This window comes from Nicotiana tabacum, chromosome 7, assembly GCF_000715075.1.
Source record: "Nicotiana tabacum cultivar K326 chromosome 7, ASM71507v2, whole genome shotgun sequence".
In the NCBI taxonomy this organism is placed as follows: Eukaryota; Viridiplantae; Streptophyta; class Magnoliopsida; order Solanales; family Solanaceae; genus Nicotiana; species Nicotiana tabacum.
Genome location: NC_134086.1, coordinates 101,690,276 through 101,709,888, shown reverse-complemented (window position 1 = coordinate 101,709,888; position 19,613 = coordinate 101,690,276). Strand labels below are relative to the sequence as shown.

At 35.3% G+C, this 19,613-nt stretch overlaps 1 protein-coding gene and 1 non-coding gene across 2 annotated transcripts; one reads left to right on the top strand and one right to left on the bottom strand.

The window, feature by feature from the left end:
- Positions 1 to 343: 343 nt before the first annotated feature.
- On the bottom strand, positions 344 to 6,861 carry LOC107823321 (guanosine nucleotide diphosphate dissociation inhibitor At5g09550). The gene is made up of 13 exons (XM_016649945.2): positions 6,538 to 6,861; positions 6,069 to 6,131; positions 5,781 to 5,864; positions 4,794 to 4,901; positions 4,518 to 4,690; positions 4,268 to 4,379; positions 3,103 to 3,183; positions 2,952 to 3,014; positions 2,526 to 2,627; positions 2,248 to 2,372; positions 1,717 to 1,927; positions 1,129 to 1,203; positions 344 to 673 (listed from the first exon to the last, which is right to left on the bottom strand). Exons 1-13 carry the CDS (start codon positions 6,622 to 6,624, stop codon positions 620 to 622), a joined length of 1,338 nt encoding a protein of 445 aa, XP_016505431.2. The 5' UTR covers positions 6,625 to 6,861; the 3' UTR covers positions 344 to 619.
- Positions 6,862 to 17,475: 10,614 nt separating this feature from the next.
- On the top strand, positions 17,476 to 17,547 carry TRNAD-GUC (transfer RNA aspartic acid (anticodon GUC)). The gene has a single exon. It is a non-coding gene; the product is annotated as a tRNA-Asp (tRNA).
- Positions 17,548 to 19,613: the final 2,066 nt, after the last annotated feature.

The following is a 19,613-nucleotide window of genomic DNA, read 5'->3' as shown; positions in this document are numbered from 1 at the left end:
CTAAGTTGGAGATGAGAGGCTTACGTGTAAGCCAATGTTTAGATTTTTAATGGTGGTGGGCATTACTTTGAATTACACAGAGATAAAGATAATAATTTATATGTTACGAGTAGTGTGCAAGCTCACTTGGATACTATTAAAACAATACTTTAGAAATAACTATATATTTTAAAGTGGATTGTGGCTCTTAAAGTACATAATTTCACAAAAACACCTTTGGAGGTGTTGGCCATATTGCGGACATCCGACATCCTTTGGGACCTTCAATTTTATACTCCCTTTGTCCCAATTTATGTGATCGAATTCGAGAGTGAAAATAGAAATTCAAGTTCCGCCATCATCCTTGACCAAAGGAAAAATTATTAAATCCTTACAACGTTATAAATGAATCAGTACAACAGTAAGCATAAACTAATAACGGAAAGGATTTGTAGAAACTATTCTAAGCCTTTCCAAAAGTTGAGAAAGCAATTACTGCAAGATCACCTAACACATATACAGCAAGTGCTTCCGTCCAATAGTCTGTTTTAGGAATCAACTAGGGAGTTTTACTGAATGTAAGACAGAATTGACATCTACTGACTTATACTTGCAGCATAATGATGTGGATACAATAAGCTTATTCTTCAGCAGTAGCACTTGCTGCACTCAGGTCCACTGACAAGTCAACGACCTAAACAAAAGAAAAATGCATGAATAAACAACTAATATGGCATAGAAATGTCAATAAACAACGACCATTCACGCAATGTCAAAAGAAAGAAGATATATTTGTCAAACAGTAGAAGATAATAAGTTTAATTAGAAACCCTTTTCGCCAGAAACTTTTGATAAGTTATTCGAACAAAAGGGTGTTTTGTTGTTGATAGATGAAGACTCAAGTTCATCAGCATATTTTGATGATGCATCGATATACAATGTGTGTGTGTCCGCGTGTTCCCTATCAATAATACTAGCTATATTCTATGACCAATTAATGCCTCCAACATTTCTTTAGTTGAAGGCATCATTGTCAACCTTATGTCAGTCAACATGCATGCACGTGAGTCTTGATATATGTGCTATGTAACTACCGCATATCGTCAATTGAAAAGTCATCGGATAACCAAACTAAAACTAGAGTCTTACCTTTCCCGTTATCTTGCTGTACATGTCTAGCACATCCATTACCGTGGACTCAAAGTGTGTTGTTGAATCATAGCTCTGCAAGAAAGGATAGTGCATAGCGATTAGATCAGAAAACAAATTTCAACTATGAACTGCAGAATAATGTATATAGAGACATTGGAGGGGCAGGAAAGATTCTACCATAAAGTACATTAGGAAGTGTGATTTAAGTTGAAACGACTACACATATGTTAACTCTATATGCAAGAGAAAGCATGCCTAAGCTTGTAAGACATTACTATTATAATTAATTTTCCGCCTCAGTGGTATTACTAGAAGATGAAGAACGGTTCCCTCGAGTGGCAGTAATTTCACATAATGTGGGACAAGGTTCAGTAAGTCAGAGGAAGAAAATCAAAGTGTCCAATCTGTTTCCAGTGATGCTTCTATAGCATTAGGAACAAACGCATAAAATATCTTCTAATTCCACAGGAGAATTAAAAGCTTGTTGTACTAATAAGTAATAACACAGTCATATGTCTTTCTATATTTCAGAAGAAATAGTTGTATGAAATAGAATAGAAACTAGCAACTAATATTGGAACTTACTTTAGATATGAAACAATTATCAGCAGCAGAGTCGTGTGAAGGTACAAATTGGTCATAAGTTTCATAAAATATCTCATCTACAGGCCCAAGTATGTCTACCCCAGGCTTCAGTTCTGTCTGGGGGTCATCAGTTTTAGCTTCTGTCGAAACAAAGGCAATATATTTCCCTTTTGGAGCGACATTGTGGGAGTAGGAACAGCAGAACAGGTACCTGTAACCGGCATGTTGAATAAGTCACTCTGAATTTTCTTACAAATTTCTCCAAACAGCAGAACAGGTATAGTGAACATGTAATGAAGTCTAGGATTTAATAAACAGTGGCAGTCACTTCTCAACTATTGTCTAGAGAAAAGAGGACTTAGTTACAAGTCAGTGGCATATCATAAGTAAGGTCAAAGTTAGGATGCTTTATACTCTTTATCTTTAGAAGAAGAAAGCTTGCACTGTCAAGACATCCCGCTAAAGACCATAGTACACCACGCAATAGGATATGATAATTCAGTAGACTATCTGGAAGCCTAGAAAACATACATGTCTGATTTGCGACCAAGTTGCTTCTGCGGTAGAATGACCTGGGCTGAATGAGAATCATTAGTGTCAGGGATTGGATGGCTCATTATACAAATTGCACGAGCAACTTTTCCCACCTTCTGGACCTGCATTATGTATTGATACAAATAAATTGTCAACAGAAATAACCAATCTGATCCTTTTTTCTGCTCAGCAGATGATTAAGCAAATTCTCAAGACATGAATCCACAGTGCAGAAAGCCTGGACATATTAGTTTTTCCGAAATTGTTAATTATACCTTATCAGGTAAATAGGAGGGATCACAAACAACTTTCTTGCATTTAGCAGTTTCTCCTTCAGAAGTCACACCAACTACTTTTCCATTTTCATCAAACTCTACCTGCAATTCCAAACCTGAGTGTTCGTATAAACTTCAAATTTAATTCAATGAGTATGTAAGCCATGTAGAATTCTTCAGCATTTGATGTAGAGCAGCCAGCTGAGTGCATGATCATCTCAGCTTTCCTTATAAAACAATATGCCATACTTAAAATTACAATATGAGGTTATGTAATCCTGATCCCATTTTAGAATTGTTTTTCCCATCAGGAGAGAAGAGGTGTAGATGTTAGGTCACATTCTGGATGCTAAAACATTTGTGAAACTTACCTTGTATGGTGATAGTTAAGCATCCAAATGAGCTACAGTTGGTTTTGATGATTACCTTACACTGTGGCTTGTTAAGCATGTAAGTTCCACCATAAACTGCACTCAAACGTGCAAACGCCTGAAAACATGTGCACCAATCAGATACAGAAAAAAATTAATTAGATTTGCTCAGATATGACTGACAAAAGATATCCAAGGAGACAAACCTGTGGTAATTCTCCCAGTCCATACATTGGATAAATATAGGGGGATCCTGCTTGAAAGCGTGCTAAAGACTCTGCATATAGCTTTAAAAACCAAGAGACGAAGTAGCCATTAAGTAATTCTTTAAACAAAGAATTTCGATAGTAGCAAATAATCCTCTCATAAGCAAAAGGAAAGAGGAAAAGGAATCCTTGTTCAAGCACTGTTCATCCAAGTGTCAAGCTTAGTTTATGTCAAAAAGAAGAAGGCATAACTTAGCTTATGTAATCAAACAATTTGGTTTCGTATGAGTTGCAAAAATAGTTCTATTCATATGAAAGGAAGTGGAATTATCATCACAGCATATTTCTAGCATTTGGCATTTCAATTATATATATCTTGATTGTGATAATGTATTCATTAGAGCATTTTATGGAAGACCTACCGTAAGACTATCAGTCGACAACTCAATAGAGTAATCATAGTGTAGGACACATCTTAGATGATAGGATTATTTCATCACTCTATTTTACTTTGCAAAGGTCTTCGATCCATGGCAAGAGAGAGGAAACACAAAAGAGAAAAGAAGACTGATATCTTGATGCCGAAATCAAATCTCTGATCGTTTAAAAAACTGCATTTTCTGATTTGCATTATCAGTTGGCAAGACCATATTGATAAAGTTCTTGCAGTTATCTGAAAAAGTAAGAGATTTACCTCATCTAGTCTAGTAAAAAGGATATGATATCTACAACCAGAAGAGGGTTACATTTAATACCTAACCTAGAGTCTAGTAACCGAAGAGAGTTGGTGGTGGACATAAGAAGCAGTAATATATGAATAATTTAAGTATGCGGGTTTTCTCTCATCACATGAATAAATTTGCATGAGGCCGTACACTCCATATCTATAAAACATGGTAAAGTAGTAACTTCCTTAATTTCTTCTTGTTTCTCTCACGGTCATGGAATAAAGTATACCTATACCATGCTTTCAATCAGATTTAGTAACTAGAATAAGTCACACCTAGCTCATCAGCAATCACAAACCAGACATTTACACTGTCATGTCAATGTGAAGTTTTAAATGGCGTCAGAAGCAAAATAAGCTAGTGCTAAGATCTTCATCAAAACAATTTTATATACTTTCTGAAATACTAAGCTGAACAAGTCAAACTTAATTTGACACCTTTACTCTCTTTACGAAATCCATAGCTGGCTGGTCCAAATAGTTATCATCTGTATAGAGTGCCAAGGCATGTCCAATAAAGTCAATGGTATCAGCTTCAAGTTCATATTTCCTGCATAAACAATATTTGCCAAGAACAACTTACCAAAGAGTGGAAGAAACTGTTTCTAACTATATATTACTGGGTATGCAGCCTTCACCAATATGTTTAAGCAAGGCAATCAAAAACACATGAGGAAAGAAACTTTACGCAATGAATTCTTTTGCAGCGATTTTGTTCAAATCCATCCCTTCATGAGTTTTAGGATCACTCTCTTCAAAATCTTGCACATAAAGAAAAAACTTTCGAGCTCGGCGCTTTTCAAAGAGCCCCATCAATGGGGATTTCAGCGCTTCAACATCAGTTGCTGGAACTTTGTAGATCTAAAGATAGCAGTTTCACGAGAAAGTTATGTGAGAATAAGAAGTTTTCTACCAACAAAAATTGGAATGGAAGTTACACCTCATAGTGCTTTAACAAACATACCTTCCCTTTGTTGTACACAAAACTACCATCTACAGCCTTGAAGTTCAAATACTTGGTAACATCGGTGTGGATGAGCACACGGACCAAAGTTCCATTTGCCATTGCAAACTACAGGACATTAGGAAAAGCTCTAATTCCATACTTGTAAAGCATTTCATATAAATCTAATTATAGAGGCCAGTTATCAAACTAAACCAAATACAGTTTGGAAGTTGTCATGATAATAAAAGAACTCTTTCAAGCCCAACATCTTTATTTCTATAATTTCCTGGCCCTTTCATGAACATAATCTGTCATCAATAGGAAGTTAAGATTTTTTATGAACTTACCTAAAGAAGAGCCTACTCTCTAATTGCACTAGTGTATCTGGTTTCAATTTCCTTTACAATAAGGAGCATGCTGTTGAATCTACTTGTCTGTTTCAAGTGATTATTATGGAAAAATATTCTAGAAAAGTGTTGAGTTATACCTTTAATTATCTGTAGATAATTTCTTACATATCATAACTACTGCAATATTAGCAATCTTCATAATGTGGTAAATTAGATCACATAAACATCTGAATGCTCTTGCCAACTTGTATGATCAGTCGGCATGAGTCTATAAAAAATGAAATAGTTGCTGTCTCAGGTTTTGAGTATTTGTTTCATTAATTTCTTTTGCCTCATCTTAAAGCGGAAATTTTCTTTGAACTGGCTATAAGCTCGTGATCTTCTATGGATAGATATAAGACTTCTATTACTTGCAGGCATATTAGCTTAAGCTGGTTGTGCAAACAATGATTATCAATCAGAACCTACAATTATGTGAATATTATTTGTTTCTATACCAACATCAAGATGCCTCAATCCTTTTAACTTTATCCATAAAAGGGAAGAAACAGGAATCAGAAGTCAAGAAATTGAGTGAATGGCAAAATGGACAATATAATATAGATAATGGAAAGATAAATAATCAAAATTAGTAAGAAACTGTGAACTATCTTACCTTGGGAATCATGTCAACATTGTATTCCTTACTCGTACCTAACTCTTCTGGTGGCTTGTCATTTCCCCTAAATCGTTTCCAAAGCTACACAAAATAACATGATATGTTATGCTGAGATTATTGGCAAGTGTAAAGTTGAAACTAGCACTAACTTATGCCAGACTTCCATTTACACCTCGTTTTCCAGTAAGTTTTAGTCCTCTCAGGAGTCAATACAGAAGAGTAGTGATGAGCTATTCAAAATTCTTTGTGAGTATATAAGTTCTGCACTATTAGCAAAGATGTTACCTGGATTAGATTAAGTGAGCTTGACTCTCCTCCATAATAGTCATTTTTATCCATGTGTAGCACCTGGAGACAATCAGAGGTTAGACTTAAAGTTAGTGTTCAATTTTAAAAAGCGAAAGAAGATGTGTAAATATCTGAACTAGAATATATATAAATAATGAGCTTGATGATCTAAAGATTGGTAGACACCATAAATTGTCAATCAAATCCAGTAAACGGAGTTGCCAGTTTTTGTAATTAACAATGCCTAAGTATTCATACGGAATCAATATTAATAATAAAGACAGTAGGTGCACGTTTTAAATAAATCACTACTCCGTATAAGACATTTATAAGAAAATTCTTTAGATTTTCTACACACACTCTCATACATGTAATAAGATGATTTAAAAAAAGTATTAGTACTAATTAAGGAGGACTTGAAACGAAATGATTGAAACTAAAGAAGATGGAAAGAATATAGTTGTACTTTAAGGCCGTCAACAGAGAGAAGGCCGCTGAGGATGCATTCTTTGAGGCCGGTGCCCAGAACAATCACGTCGTATTCTTCATCCATAATTGATGATATGCTTTTTGTTGATCGTTACTGCCTTATGAAGTCTGATTATATGAATCAAATTGAATTGTCAGAAAATAAGAATGAGAGATCGATCGATCTAAGAAATGATTAAATGAGAATGAGAATGAGATTAATGGAAGTAAAGCAAAGAGGGCGGGAGAGTTAAGGAGGGAGAGCATGTGGCGGTTTCGGGTGTCATTTGTTAGAACGGGTCTTTAGCGCAACTTTAACCACAACCAGCCTCTCCCATAACTGAAATTTAACTTCTTTTTTTCCCAAAGTTATATTTCCGTTAATTATTTCTTTTTAATTTTGCACAAGCACAGCATATAGAGCTGTCAATATGGGGCCGGGCTAGCCTAGCCTAGCCCACGTGGGCTTAAGCAATTGACGGGTTGGACTAGGCTAGCCCGCCATTTTGATGGGCCTCATAATGGTCAACTCATTCCAGCCTTATGTGGGCTGTGGATCCCACGGGCTGACCCATCATTTTTTTAAATATAATTTTATATTTTTTCTTTAAGTTCTAACCTAAAAAAAAATATAAAGTTACAAAAATCTTATTGGAAAAATTTTACAAAACTTAATACTTTTTATACTGTTCCAATATATGATAAACACTAAAAAAGTAAAAGACAAGACTAACATTTCATTCACTAAAAGTCAAAACTCAAAACAAACTATTCAAGAGAACGTCCATGATGTTTACGGGATATCTAACACATCAACTTCATTAAACACATTTGAATCCGCTTGTGAGAAGGTTGTCTTGATATCTTCACTTTCATCTACATCTACAATTCGTATGCAATATTAATTAGTTTAATATTAAAAATAATTAAAAAATTTAAAACTAATTAACGTTTTAAGACTTTGATCTTTTAATATGATGAGCTTAATAAACTTTAAGCTTGGATACTCTTCTTGATATTTTTTGGATCATATAATTTTTATATTTTATATATTTCAAATACATATTTTTATTAGGCCCATGAGCCGGCCCAACCAGGCCTCAATCAAGCCTCACGGGCCATGGGCTTACTCCGGGCCGGACTTAAAAATTTTATTTTTAAATGGGCTTCAAAAATTCTAGCACACCTCCGCTAAATCACGAGTTGGGATGGGATGGGCTCAAGCCCATATTCACGGCTCTAACAGCAGATCATATATTGTGCAACATGCTTGGTACCACCACTAAGTTCTTATTATAATTTTATTTTTGCTTTATGTTTAGTAGTAATAATATATTTGCAATGTTTACGTTGGGCCATCTGGTGAGTGTGTGGTGTAATAAATGGATACGTCGTCACAATAGCATTAAGTGGGAGTTTGGACATAAGAATTATAAAATTAAGTGGGCGTTTGGACATAAGAATTATAAAATTTTAAAAAAAGGTAAATATTTTTTTCAAATGAAAATAGTATTTGAAATTTAGAGTTGTGTTTGGATATGAATATAATTTTGGGCTATTTTTGAAGTTTTGCGAGTGATTTGAGTGAAAATTTTAAAAAACAGCTTTTTAAAGTTTTTTAAATTTTCAAAAATTTTGAAAATGCATCTTCAAGTGAAAATTGAAAATTTTATGGATAAACGCTGATTTCGAAAAAAAGTAAATTATTTTTGGAAAAAAAAGAAAAATTTCTTATGTCCAAACGGGCTCTAAAGGTTTCGTTGACTTGTTTAATTTTATTAATAAAAATATAACTTTTCCCGAATTAAAGATATAGTTTTGGCCTAGAGATAAATACATTATTTATTTAGGCCTTGTGCCTTTCATTCTTGTTTTATTTATTCAAACACTTGCCTCAATCTCATAGATTTTTTATTTTTTTAAAATTCTCGTTTCTTAATTTGCTATTATCGTATTTCTCGTTTTGTTATTACTTGCCATCAGTACTTCCGTAGTTTGCTAGCAGTACTTCTTTTATATTCTCTATTGCTTATTTGGATTTAGTTTTCTGAATATATTGTCTTACTATTACTTGCTATCGGTACCACTTTTATATTCTCTATTACTATCTTCGATTTAGTTTTCTAACTATATTGTCTTGCTATTACTTGCTATCAGGGCTTCTTCCATCTTCTTTAGCCGAGGATCTATTGGAAACAGTCTATCTGCCCTTCCAAGGTAGGAGTAAGGTTGCGTACATCCTACCCTCCCCAGACTCCACTTGTGAGATTACACTAGGTTGTTGTTGTTGTTGTTAATACCCAATTTTACCTTCATATTTATAAAGTATTTCATATACTTTTAAATATTGCTTTGCACTATTATCCAATTTACAGGGGTTATATAAGTATTTTCTATAATTGTTAAAGCTTTAAAATTATTTTTTCTTGCATTTAAACTATTTAAATATTTATTAATTATCTCTTCAAATTATTTTTTAAAGTGATTTAATCATCCAATTTATCATTATATACCCTTGTGCATTTTATAACTTTATCTCTTTTTATATAATATATTTGCATTTTTTTATTTTGTCTATACTATTTACAATAATAGCCTATAAACCCTATATAATTACATTTATTGCATTATTTGTGCCGAAAAGGTATTATTTTCTTTTTATAATATTAAGTTATTATTTTCAAGTATATTACTGAATAAATAATATTTTATTATTTATTAAATCATTTTTTACAAATTATTTTTAATAAATTTTATGTGTTTAAATTATAGCCCAATTTGGAACAAATTTCAGACCAAAGCTGGCTCAAACCATTAAGCCCATGGCATCCCACCTCTCAGCAGCCCAAACCAAATACCCCTTTATTAAATCTGGTCGCGACCCACTCCTGTGACCCCTAGCCCAATACCAGTGACCCACTACCCCATACCCATCCACTAACCCGATTCGCCTCTCATTAAATCCTAGCCGTTGATCTCCCAAAATCAACGGCCCACAAGCCATCTCCCCTCTTCTAATTAACCTCACCCCAAACCCTAGCCTCATTTTACTCGGTCAGCCGCATCTATACCCTCTCAAACTTTCCCTCTTCTCACAAACCCTAGTCGTCGCCCCAATTCTTTTCAGAATCCAACTCATCCATGGATTCTTACCATGATTTACTTACCTTTCACGGATTATACCGTTGTTACCTGCGTAAATATGGTGTTACTTAGTACTTGTCCTTTTTTGGCAAGTACCAGTCTCCGATTCAAAGGAAATCGGCTTCACTTTCTAAGATTTGGACGATATTTCGTCTGTATACGTTCATAGCAAGGCTATGAGGGTCTGATTCACCGATATCGCTGGCCAATTTCTGATCCTTATCAAACTAGGGTTTACCTGGTTTCTTCTTCTAATCTGATTCTAAATTGATTTTTTTGCATATTCTTCTTTCCTTGTTTATGTTCAATTAACTGTATTTTCTTATTTGTGTGTTGATTTTTGCAGTTGTTCCATGTGTAATATTTACATTATATTCATTATTTTGAGCCTGTAATAATTTGTAAACAAAACAGTTTGGGAATTAGTGGAATGGGGAATGGGTATCCTTTAATTTTCGTATGAACAAGTAGAGAGCATGCCTATAGGGTCTACCTACTTTGTTTGCTACTTTGATTCGACATGCTTTATTTCTATACATTAATAGAAATCATGCCTATAAACTCAAGCACTTCACCTACTTAACTTGTCTAATACATGTACATCATCATAAGCATGTTTGTAAAAGTTTAAGTGCTCTACTTGTTCACATGTCTACTTCTATGCACTATTAGCTAGATAACATGCTTATAGGAACCAAATGTCAACAATTATTTGCTCAACATGTGCGATTGCAGTATGATAGCATGCCTATCGGATTATATGCTAATATTCATCCAGATACCATGTCTATATGGGCTTAATTGATTAACTGATCGATTGTTTTTGTCATTCTTATTACACTGCCCGCCTAGATAACATGCCTATAAAAATAAGCATGATCAAATTGCATTTAGATACCAACTATTAGAGAACCTGCCTATAAGATACTATTATTTGCTTAAAAAGCATGCCAATAGGATCAAACATGGGTAATTCTGAGTACCCAAGTGGTTTTACTGCCCCATTGCGCAAATCAGTTAGAGATCATGTCTATATATTTTATAATACCTGTAATCTGCAAGTTCGATAGTCTGAAATAGCAATACTGCCTGTAGGACGTTTTAAATTGGGATCATATAGTAGCCATGTCTATAGGACTTAACGACTCTAATATGCCTTGATTCTGAAATTGCGTACTGCCTAATATGAAATCTGCCCGCGTGCATTTGTTGCTTATGTGTGGAGGCTAACTTGAGTCGTTTATTGTCTTTATGTGTAGTCCTACATGTTTTGAATGTGCGCCTAATTTTATCTTTTGATTACCCTAAGTAAAGTCTTGTCACGAACCCAATTTCTCTCTGTAGGATGTTGTGATTGTTACGACCCAAACCGATGGGTTTCTACGGGCACCTGGTACCTTACTCAACCGAGTAACAACATAACATATCTTTTATATCATTCTATCATAGGTAAATGAATCGGAGTAAAGCAACAAACTTATGCATATGCAGTACGAGCTTATAAGACCAAAAATGATCACTCGTATACTAAACATTGGCCGACAAGGCCATTCAATCTTTTACGTACATGACATATGTCTACAAACCTCTAAGAATACATAATTTTCATAAAGGTCGGGACAAAGTCCGGCCATACCAAACAATACACATCTAACTCATATTAACCAAACAAGAAACTCCGAAGCAAATGAAGTACACCAATATCTTCCACTGAGCTGATAGCCTACTTAGAGGGCTCTCGACCTGTCTATCGGGACCTGCGGGCCTGAAACGCAGCATCCCTGGGCAAAAGGGACGTCAGTACGATTATTGTACCGAGTGTTAGTACGAATAATGTACCGAGTATGTAAGACACATAAATAAGTACATAAGAGATATGGAAGAAATATAGAGTATATGACTCAACTTGTAAGTCTGAATAACTTTGTAAATCATGAATTAATTATAGTATCATGCATATGCGTATAAATGTCATGTCGTGTATATGTACATGTTTCATAATATCACCAGCCTTTGAGGGCATCCCATCATATCATCTTGGCTACTATGGGCAAAATCATCAATGTATACGAGCTGATCAGATGGTGGTGCATATATAATGCCATAACCTTTCCCATATGCCATATATATACATATATATACATATATACGCGTATATAACACCATCTAGTCATGGGTCAATGTACATGAATGCAATGCATGAAAATTACGTTAATAAAATCTTTCAGAATGTCATAAGACCATTTTGCCATTGAGTAATATCATAAAGTAAACTTTTTTCAGCTTTCGTATTATTTTTTTTCTGAGACCCATGAACAGATGATAGAATATTATGACACATGAAAATTCAAGAACATAGATATCTCTAATACTTCTATGAATAGAGTCATTTATGGAATTTGTGCTTTGCTCGTTTTGTTTGTGTCATATAGAACATGCCAAAATAAAGAAGGGATAGCCTTAACATACATGTCGATTCTCTTGACAATCCTCTAACACCCGTTAATTGCGACAAAACGTGGAACAAGATGTATGAAAGCTTGAAGCAATAATGTTTCTTATGCAAAGACCACCTGGGCAGAATTTTTCCTTCAGTAATTATAACATTAAAATGTATCCTTAACTATGAAAAAAGTTAGGAAAGTCTTGGTGAAGTTTGAAGAGCTTATTCTTAACAGAAACGTTAGAAATGATTTACTAGAGTTATGGAAGCTTTTTTTAAAAGTCTTAGAATTTAAAGTGTTGCTGGGAAATGAAAATGTTAGGCATGACATGTCTTGTAACCAACATACTAGGTTGCCACATACTCTAAAATGACTAAGAGTCATTTATTTGGAAAGTGGCATGGCTGCCACGTTTTTTTGGGGGGAAATTTATAAATTTTTATCCACTTTTTAGTTAATTGGGTAATGTCCCGTTACCCGGTATTAACCAATTACCCTTATAATTAAGAATTATTTCCACTTATTTAAAATCTTACTCACTTTTCATATATCTTACTATTATGGCCATGTGGTACCTTGTATGGTACTTGATCACGCCCAACTATGCCTTATAAAAAGGATAATGCGGTCGTTGCAAATATAATTCGGTTTACAAGTCCGGAGTGGAATCCCACAAAGAACTAAGGCTTAGCTACAACTGTTCACTATCACCAAGAAGACAAGCTTGAACAGTTCCTATCTTATAGATATTTAGATTTTTGTGTTTAACTAATTGATTAACAAATTAAAATAATAAATTAACAACTAAAGATACTAAGAGTTAGAGACAAGATTAAGGAGGCCTAGAGTTATGATTTCCCCAATTGTCGGAATTTCCCGCTATGTCTTCTATAATTTCGCCTAAGTATTCTCTACCGATCATGAGCACTCTTATTACCGTAAATCTCTCCCGAGTAATCACGACAATTTACTAGACGCACTCTCCCGAGCTACGCTAGCTGGCTTTGATGCAGCTCACTTCAGATCGCACCCAAGGCTTCGTTATCCCTAATCTCGCCTTTAAACCCTCGGTTATTGATCCCTCATATACTCTGGGAGTGGTGTTGTTCAACAATTACCTAAATATGCACTCTCTCCCGAGTTATGCATACTAAATAGGCACAACTAATTGAGAGCTCTTCAATTAACTACAATAAGAACGTAGTTGAACAAATAGAGATTATACTACGGCTCAATTATATAAAAACATAACAAGAATTTATCCTACAAAAGGTTCTATCAAAACTCTAGATAACAAATTAGCTATTCATAATAGTATGTAAAACTACAGTACTAAAAGTCATAACCAACAATGAAAAATTGGAAGAGGAAAGAAAAAACTTGTAGAAGAATTCTCCCAAGCCTTGCTCCTATTGTGTCTCTGCCTCCTTAGGTCAAATATATGTCAAAAATATGTCCAATTCCTTTTCTTGGCCGGCTTCCTTGGTTTAATATAGGGTTTAGGGCTTAAAATCCTGTGTTTTGCACTTTGGTCCCTAAAATTTACGCATCCTGCCGCGGTTCCACCGCGGTTACGCCGGAACCGCGGCCAAACACCCTCTCAGGTTCTTCATTTGTCCGTGACTGCCTTCTGTCGTGGTTCTGCCGCGGTCCTATCATAATCGCAGTTTTTTACCCTGTTCCGTTTGGAATTTAGAAAAATATAAAACATGAAAGTTGTAGCTCTTTGAGTTATATTTCTAACCATATATTATGGAGCCCAAATAGAGTTCTGAGCAAAACGTTATGTCTATTGTACTAGACAATGCGCAATATGCCTCTTCGATTTTTCATTTTGTTGTTTTATCATCCGTTGATCCCCGAACGCGATCCCGGCTTAATTACTTGAGCTCTTACTTAGACTTCAAAGCTCCAAACCACTTAAATTCATTCCATAACATCTATATAGCTCGGAATCACACCTACAAGGCATAAAACACACAATTAGTGCAAAACATTAGCGATTAAAGCGCAAACTCAACTAAAGTGCAGTAAATTAGAGTGTAATAATCGACTAAAATACGTAATTATAGCCTATCATCAACACCACACACTTAAACCATTGCTCGTCCTCGAGCAATCAAACTACATTTTTTTTATAGACACGACCTTTTTAAACAATTCTCCTAACTCATCACACCAAGAGTATTTAAAATAGACAAAGCATAAAAGCGTAACATTTTCACCTCAAGATTTGACTCATAAGTACCATGCATTATTCACAATTAACCTACTTACTCTAACATAGAGGTCACTGACATTACCTTTCCTTCATGAATCAAGTGCCCTCACACAACAAAAGAGAGTAGTTCCACACACCAAACTTTAAGAACTCAAGATAGAAAGAATTCACTCACTCTCAGAAATAACATTCATATGCCACAAAAGATGCACCATAAGCTTGCTCGTAGTGTACTACTCTACTAATGGAGCTCATTCAATCTAGGATCAATTAGGACTTTATTTGGTTGTAATGTAGGCTACGGTACGGGTATGATACATTTAGATATAAGAGTAACTACACCTCCCTAAGCACTTTAATACATATACTTTAACATTCAAACCTCATACTTATGTCAAGCCAAACTCCACCTTCACATCAATATACATCAACTCCCAAATTATTTAAGCCCAATTATATCAAGAGTCACCACTATCAAAGAATATATTTTTTTAAAGCAATACAACTTTTTTTTTATTTTTCAATTCAAGAGGCTCTTGCTTTTCAAATCAGTGCACCCTTTCTCCTTATTTCATTAGTTCCACTCAAAAGTCAAACCAACCACCCCACACTTTAACTTTTACAAAGTTCATAAGTAATTCAAGTGCTCATGAGAGGTTACAATGGTTCAATAGATGGTTAATTCAAACAAATGGGCAAGGCTTGTAATGTGGTTGCCAAAGAAACAAGATTACAGACTCAAAGGGGTTAACTACGATACATAACAATTAGGTGGGTAAAATATACATATTTGGCTCAACAAAGAAATGCCTATATCACTTCCTAGACTGAATAAAACTACTATTTCGCTTTGCAAACACACGGGACAAGTTCTAGGCATCAAATGCAATGCACAGAATATAACAAATTCTTACACACACATGGCACATGACTCACTCAAGATTGGATCATCAAGACACTTTAGTCAAAGCAGTTAAGCAAAATTAAGATCATACAATTTAAGGTACTTCTACAAGAGTCAAAAACTGAGCCTAAGCGTCACAACCATAGTACTCACTATTCTCAAGGCATAACAAAGTCAAGAGATATTGCTTCACTTCAAAACACAACACAATGGATCCTACTCCCAAAAAAAAACTAACTACACCCGGTTCAAATAAAACCTTTGGAAAAGAACCGTGGTTTACCAAGGGGAAATTATTACACTACCTAACAAAAGAAAATCTTTTTGTACTTTTTCTTTAGACTTAAATCCCTCAAGAAAATTGTCTAATAGATCCATCGTCGGGAAAAGTCCAATCTTTTCTATTTAAAAAAAAATTATTCAATTAAACTAACACAACTAAAATAGCATAGAAAGTCATCCAGACAATCTCCTCACCCCACACTTAAAATTGTGCATTGTCCCCAATGCACACCATACTAATAAGAGGGTAAAAGAAACTCCCTGGTAGGCCACAAGCCGAAGCATTAACAACTCATGGGGTACTCAGACTTCTCCCAAGCTTGGTCCTTTATGCGGGTACCTCACACTTAGTTCCAACCATTTGGTTTGTTGTTGCATCCTTCCAATACCTTTGTTTTTCATGCTCCTAGAAAATAAAAAATTTACACTACAAAAATAATACAATTAAAAAAATAAAAAATAAATAAAAGAAAGCAATAAAGTTAGGTTGCCTCCCAACAAGCGCTTGATTTAATGTCGCGGCACGACGCATATCACTTTTTGCCTCCACCTCGAGCTTATGAATTGAACCCCAAGTTTTGATTCAAGCTTATGATTATGGTCATGGGGCGGTGGAACAAATCTGACTAGCCCAATAAAATAATGTAGTATTCTGCACTTCTTGGCCTTTAGATGAGGTGTGTAATCCCGACTTTCTGGAAAGAAGAATTCCAGAATGTAAGCACTTTGTTCCTCATTCCTTGACTCCTCAAGTGGCTTGGACGACTCTATTTTCATATCATCATCTAAACATAATGTGGAAAAATGCTTGGAATGAGGACCAATGCGCTCAACTACATGAACATTGGGACAGTCTACATTCTCAACACTAATGACAATAGAGTCAACTAAATATGTATCCTCAATATCCTTAGTTGACTCTAGTATCTCCTCTACGACATCGACATCCTCAAAATCTAGTTTGATTGATTGTTGGTGTTCTACTCTAGCCTCCTCCTCTAGCTCATCCTCGTATTTTTTTAAATCCTCCAGTAATATGGAAATTTCTACAGCCCGTTCTTGCTCATATTGGCTACTATCAACAATGTCAACTTGTTGCGCTTTACCCGGTTCAATTAATTTATTCGCTTGAGCCTCCAAGTTGTGAATAGTTACCCCTTGCCTTTGTACCCGCAGTTGTATCTCATCATATTGTTTCGTAAGACACTTTAACATATCCTCGATCTCTTTCAGGTCCTCATACCTGGGTTCTTTGCTCCTATTATCCTCACAAGAAAACATAGAATCATCATAATAAGGGGTTGGGGGAAGATAAGAAATATAGGCACAACCATGAAAGTGACCATCTTGACCACCACACATATCACACACATTCCACACATAAGATTGAGTTGGTGCACAAAACTCGCTCTCGAAAATATTTTGATAATTTTGCCAAGGGTGGTTTTCATCACAATATGCATAAGGAGGATTAAAAGTAGAATTACCAACATCAAAACTTTCATAATTCCATGATTCCATGTTTGTTTTAATCAACAAGTAAAAGAAAAAATAAAAGAAAAAAATCAAATACAAAAAAATAAAAATAAAAGTTCAAACTTGAAACCTAGTAATATGTACACCTACAGCTACACCGTTAGTTCCCCGGCAACGGCGCCAAAATTTGATCACGCCCAACTATGCCTTATAAAAAGGACAATGCGGTCGTTGCAAATATAATCCAGTTTACAAGTCCGGAGTCGAATTCCATAGAGAACTAAGGCTTAGCTACAGCTGTTCACTATCACCAAGAAAACAAGCTTGAACAGTTCCTAACTTATAGATATTTAGATTCTTGTGTTTAACTAATTGATTAACAAATTAAAATAATAAATTAACAACTAAAGATACTAAGAGTTAGAGACAAGATTAAGGAGGTCTAGAGTTATGATTTCCCCAATTGTCGTTGTAGTATAGTGGTAAGTATCCCCGCCTGTCACGCGGGTGACCCGGGTTCGATCCCCGGCAACGGCTCCAAAATTTGATCACGCCCAACTATGCCTTATAAAAAGGACAATGCGATCGTTGCAAATATAATCCGGTTTACAAGTCCGGAGTCGAATCCCACAGAGAACTAAGGCTTAGCTACAGCTGTTCACTATCACCAAGAAGACAAGCTTGAACAGTTCCTAACTTATAGATATTTAGATTCTTGTGTTTAACTAATTTATTAACAAATTAAAATAATAAATTAACAACTAAAGATACTAAGAGTTAGAGACAAGATTAAGGAGGTCTAGAGTTATGATTTCCCCAATTGTCGAAATCCTTCCCGCTATGTCTTCTATAATTTCGCCTAAGTATTCTCTACCGATCATGAGCACTCTTATTACCATAAATCTCTCCCGAGTAATCACGACAATTTACTAGACGCACTCTCCCGAGCTACGCTAGCTGGCTTTTGATGCAGCTCACTTCAGATCGTATCCAAGGCTTCGTTATCCCTAATCCCGCCTTTAAACCCTCGGTTATTAATCCCTCATATACTCTGGGAGTGGTGTTGTTAAACAATTACCTAAATTTACACTCTCTCCCGAGTTATGCATACTAAATAGGCACAACTAATTGACAGCTCTTCAATTAACTACAATAAGAACGTAACAAGTAGAGATTATACTGCGGCTTAATTATATAAAAACATAAAAAGAATTTATCCTACAAAAGGTTCTATCAAAACTCTAGATAACAAATTAGCTATTCATAATAGTATGTAAAACTACAATACTAAAAGTCATAACCAACAATGAAAAATAGGAATAGGAAAGAAAAAACTTGTAGAAGAATTCCCAAGCCTTGATCCTATTGTGTCTCTGCCTCCTTAGGTCAAATCTATGTCAAAAATATGTCCAATTCCTTTTCTTGGCCGGCTTCCTTGGTTTAATATAGAGTTTAGGGCTTAAAATCCCGTGTTTTGCACTTTGGTCCCTGAAATTTACGCATCCTGCCGCGGTTCCACCGCGGTTACGCCGGAACCGTGGCCAAACACCCTCTCAGGTTCTTCATTTGTCCGCGACTGCCTTCTGCCGCAGTTCTGCCGCGGTCCTACCGTAACCGCAGTTTTTCACCCTGTTCCGTTTGGAATTTGGAAAAACATTAAACATGAAAGTTGTAGCCCTTTGAGTTACATTTCCAACCATATATTACGGATCCCAAATGGAGTTCTGAGTAAAACATTATGTCTATTTTACTAGACAGTGTGCAATATGCCTCTTCGAGTTTTCGTTTTGTTGTTTTATCATCCGTTGATCCCCGAACGCGGCCCCGGCTTAATTAGTTGAGCTCTTACTCAGACTTCAAAGCTCCAAACTACTTAAATTCATTCCATAATATCTTTATAGCTCGGAATCACACCTACAAGGTATAAAACACACAGTTAGTGCAAAACACTAGCGATTAAAGCGCAAACTCAACTAAAGTGTAGTAAATTAGAGTGTAATAATCGACTAAAATACGTACTTATAGCCTATCATCAGTACTATTCCATAAATACCGGGTATTTTAGCTCGGGTCGTATTTTACCCCAAAATGCCCAACTTTGATGAAAATTCATTTTCTTTGACTTGCTTCCCCTTTCACCTTCACAAATTTACTTATCACTTGTGAAATAATCCTTATAATCTCCAAATAATCTTTTACTTGGTCTGATGTTAATTACTTTACGACAAATTCAACGTACAATACTACAGGGTGCAACATCATTGTAACTTAATACTGCGAAGCGTAACATCACTGTAATGTAATACTGCAAGGTGCAACATTATCGTAATTTAATACTGTGAAGCGTAACATGATCGTAATGTAATACTGCAATGCATAACATCATCGTAATATAATACTGCAGGAGGTAACATCATCGCAATATTGTGTGGTGTAACAGTGATGGCACCTAGTCACTAAGACTAGGTAAGTCTAACACTTACTGAATTAAATGATAGAATTTAACTAGAAACAACTTTTGAGCATGAAATTGAAATTTCTATAGTGAACCAATAATCCCGAGTGCACTAGAATACCCAAAATCGGTAGTACAAGTCATAGGC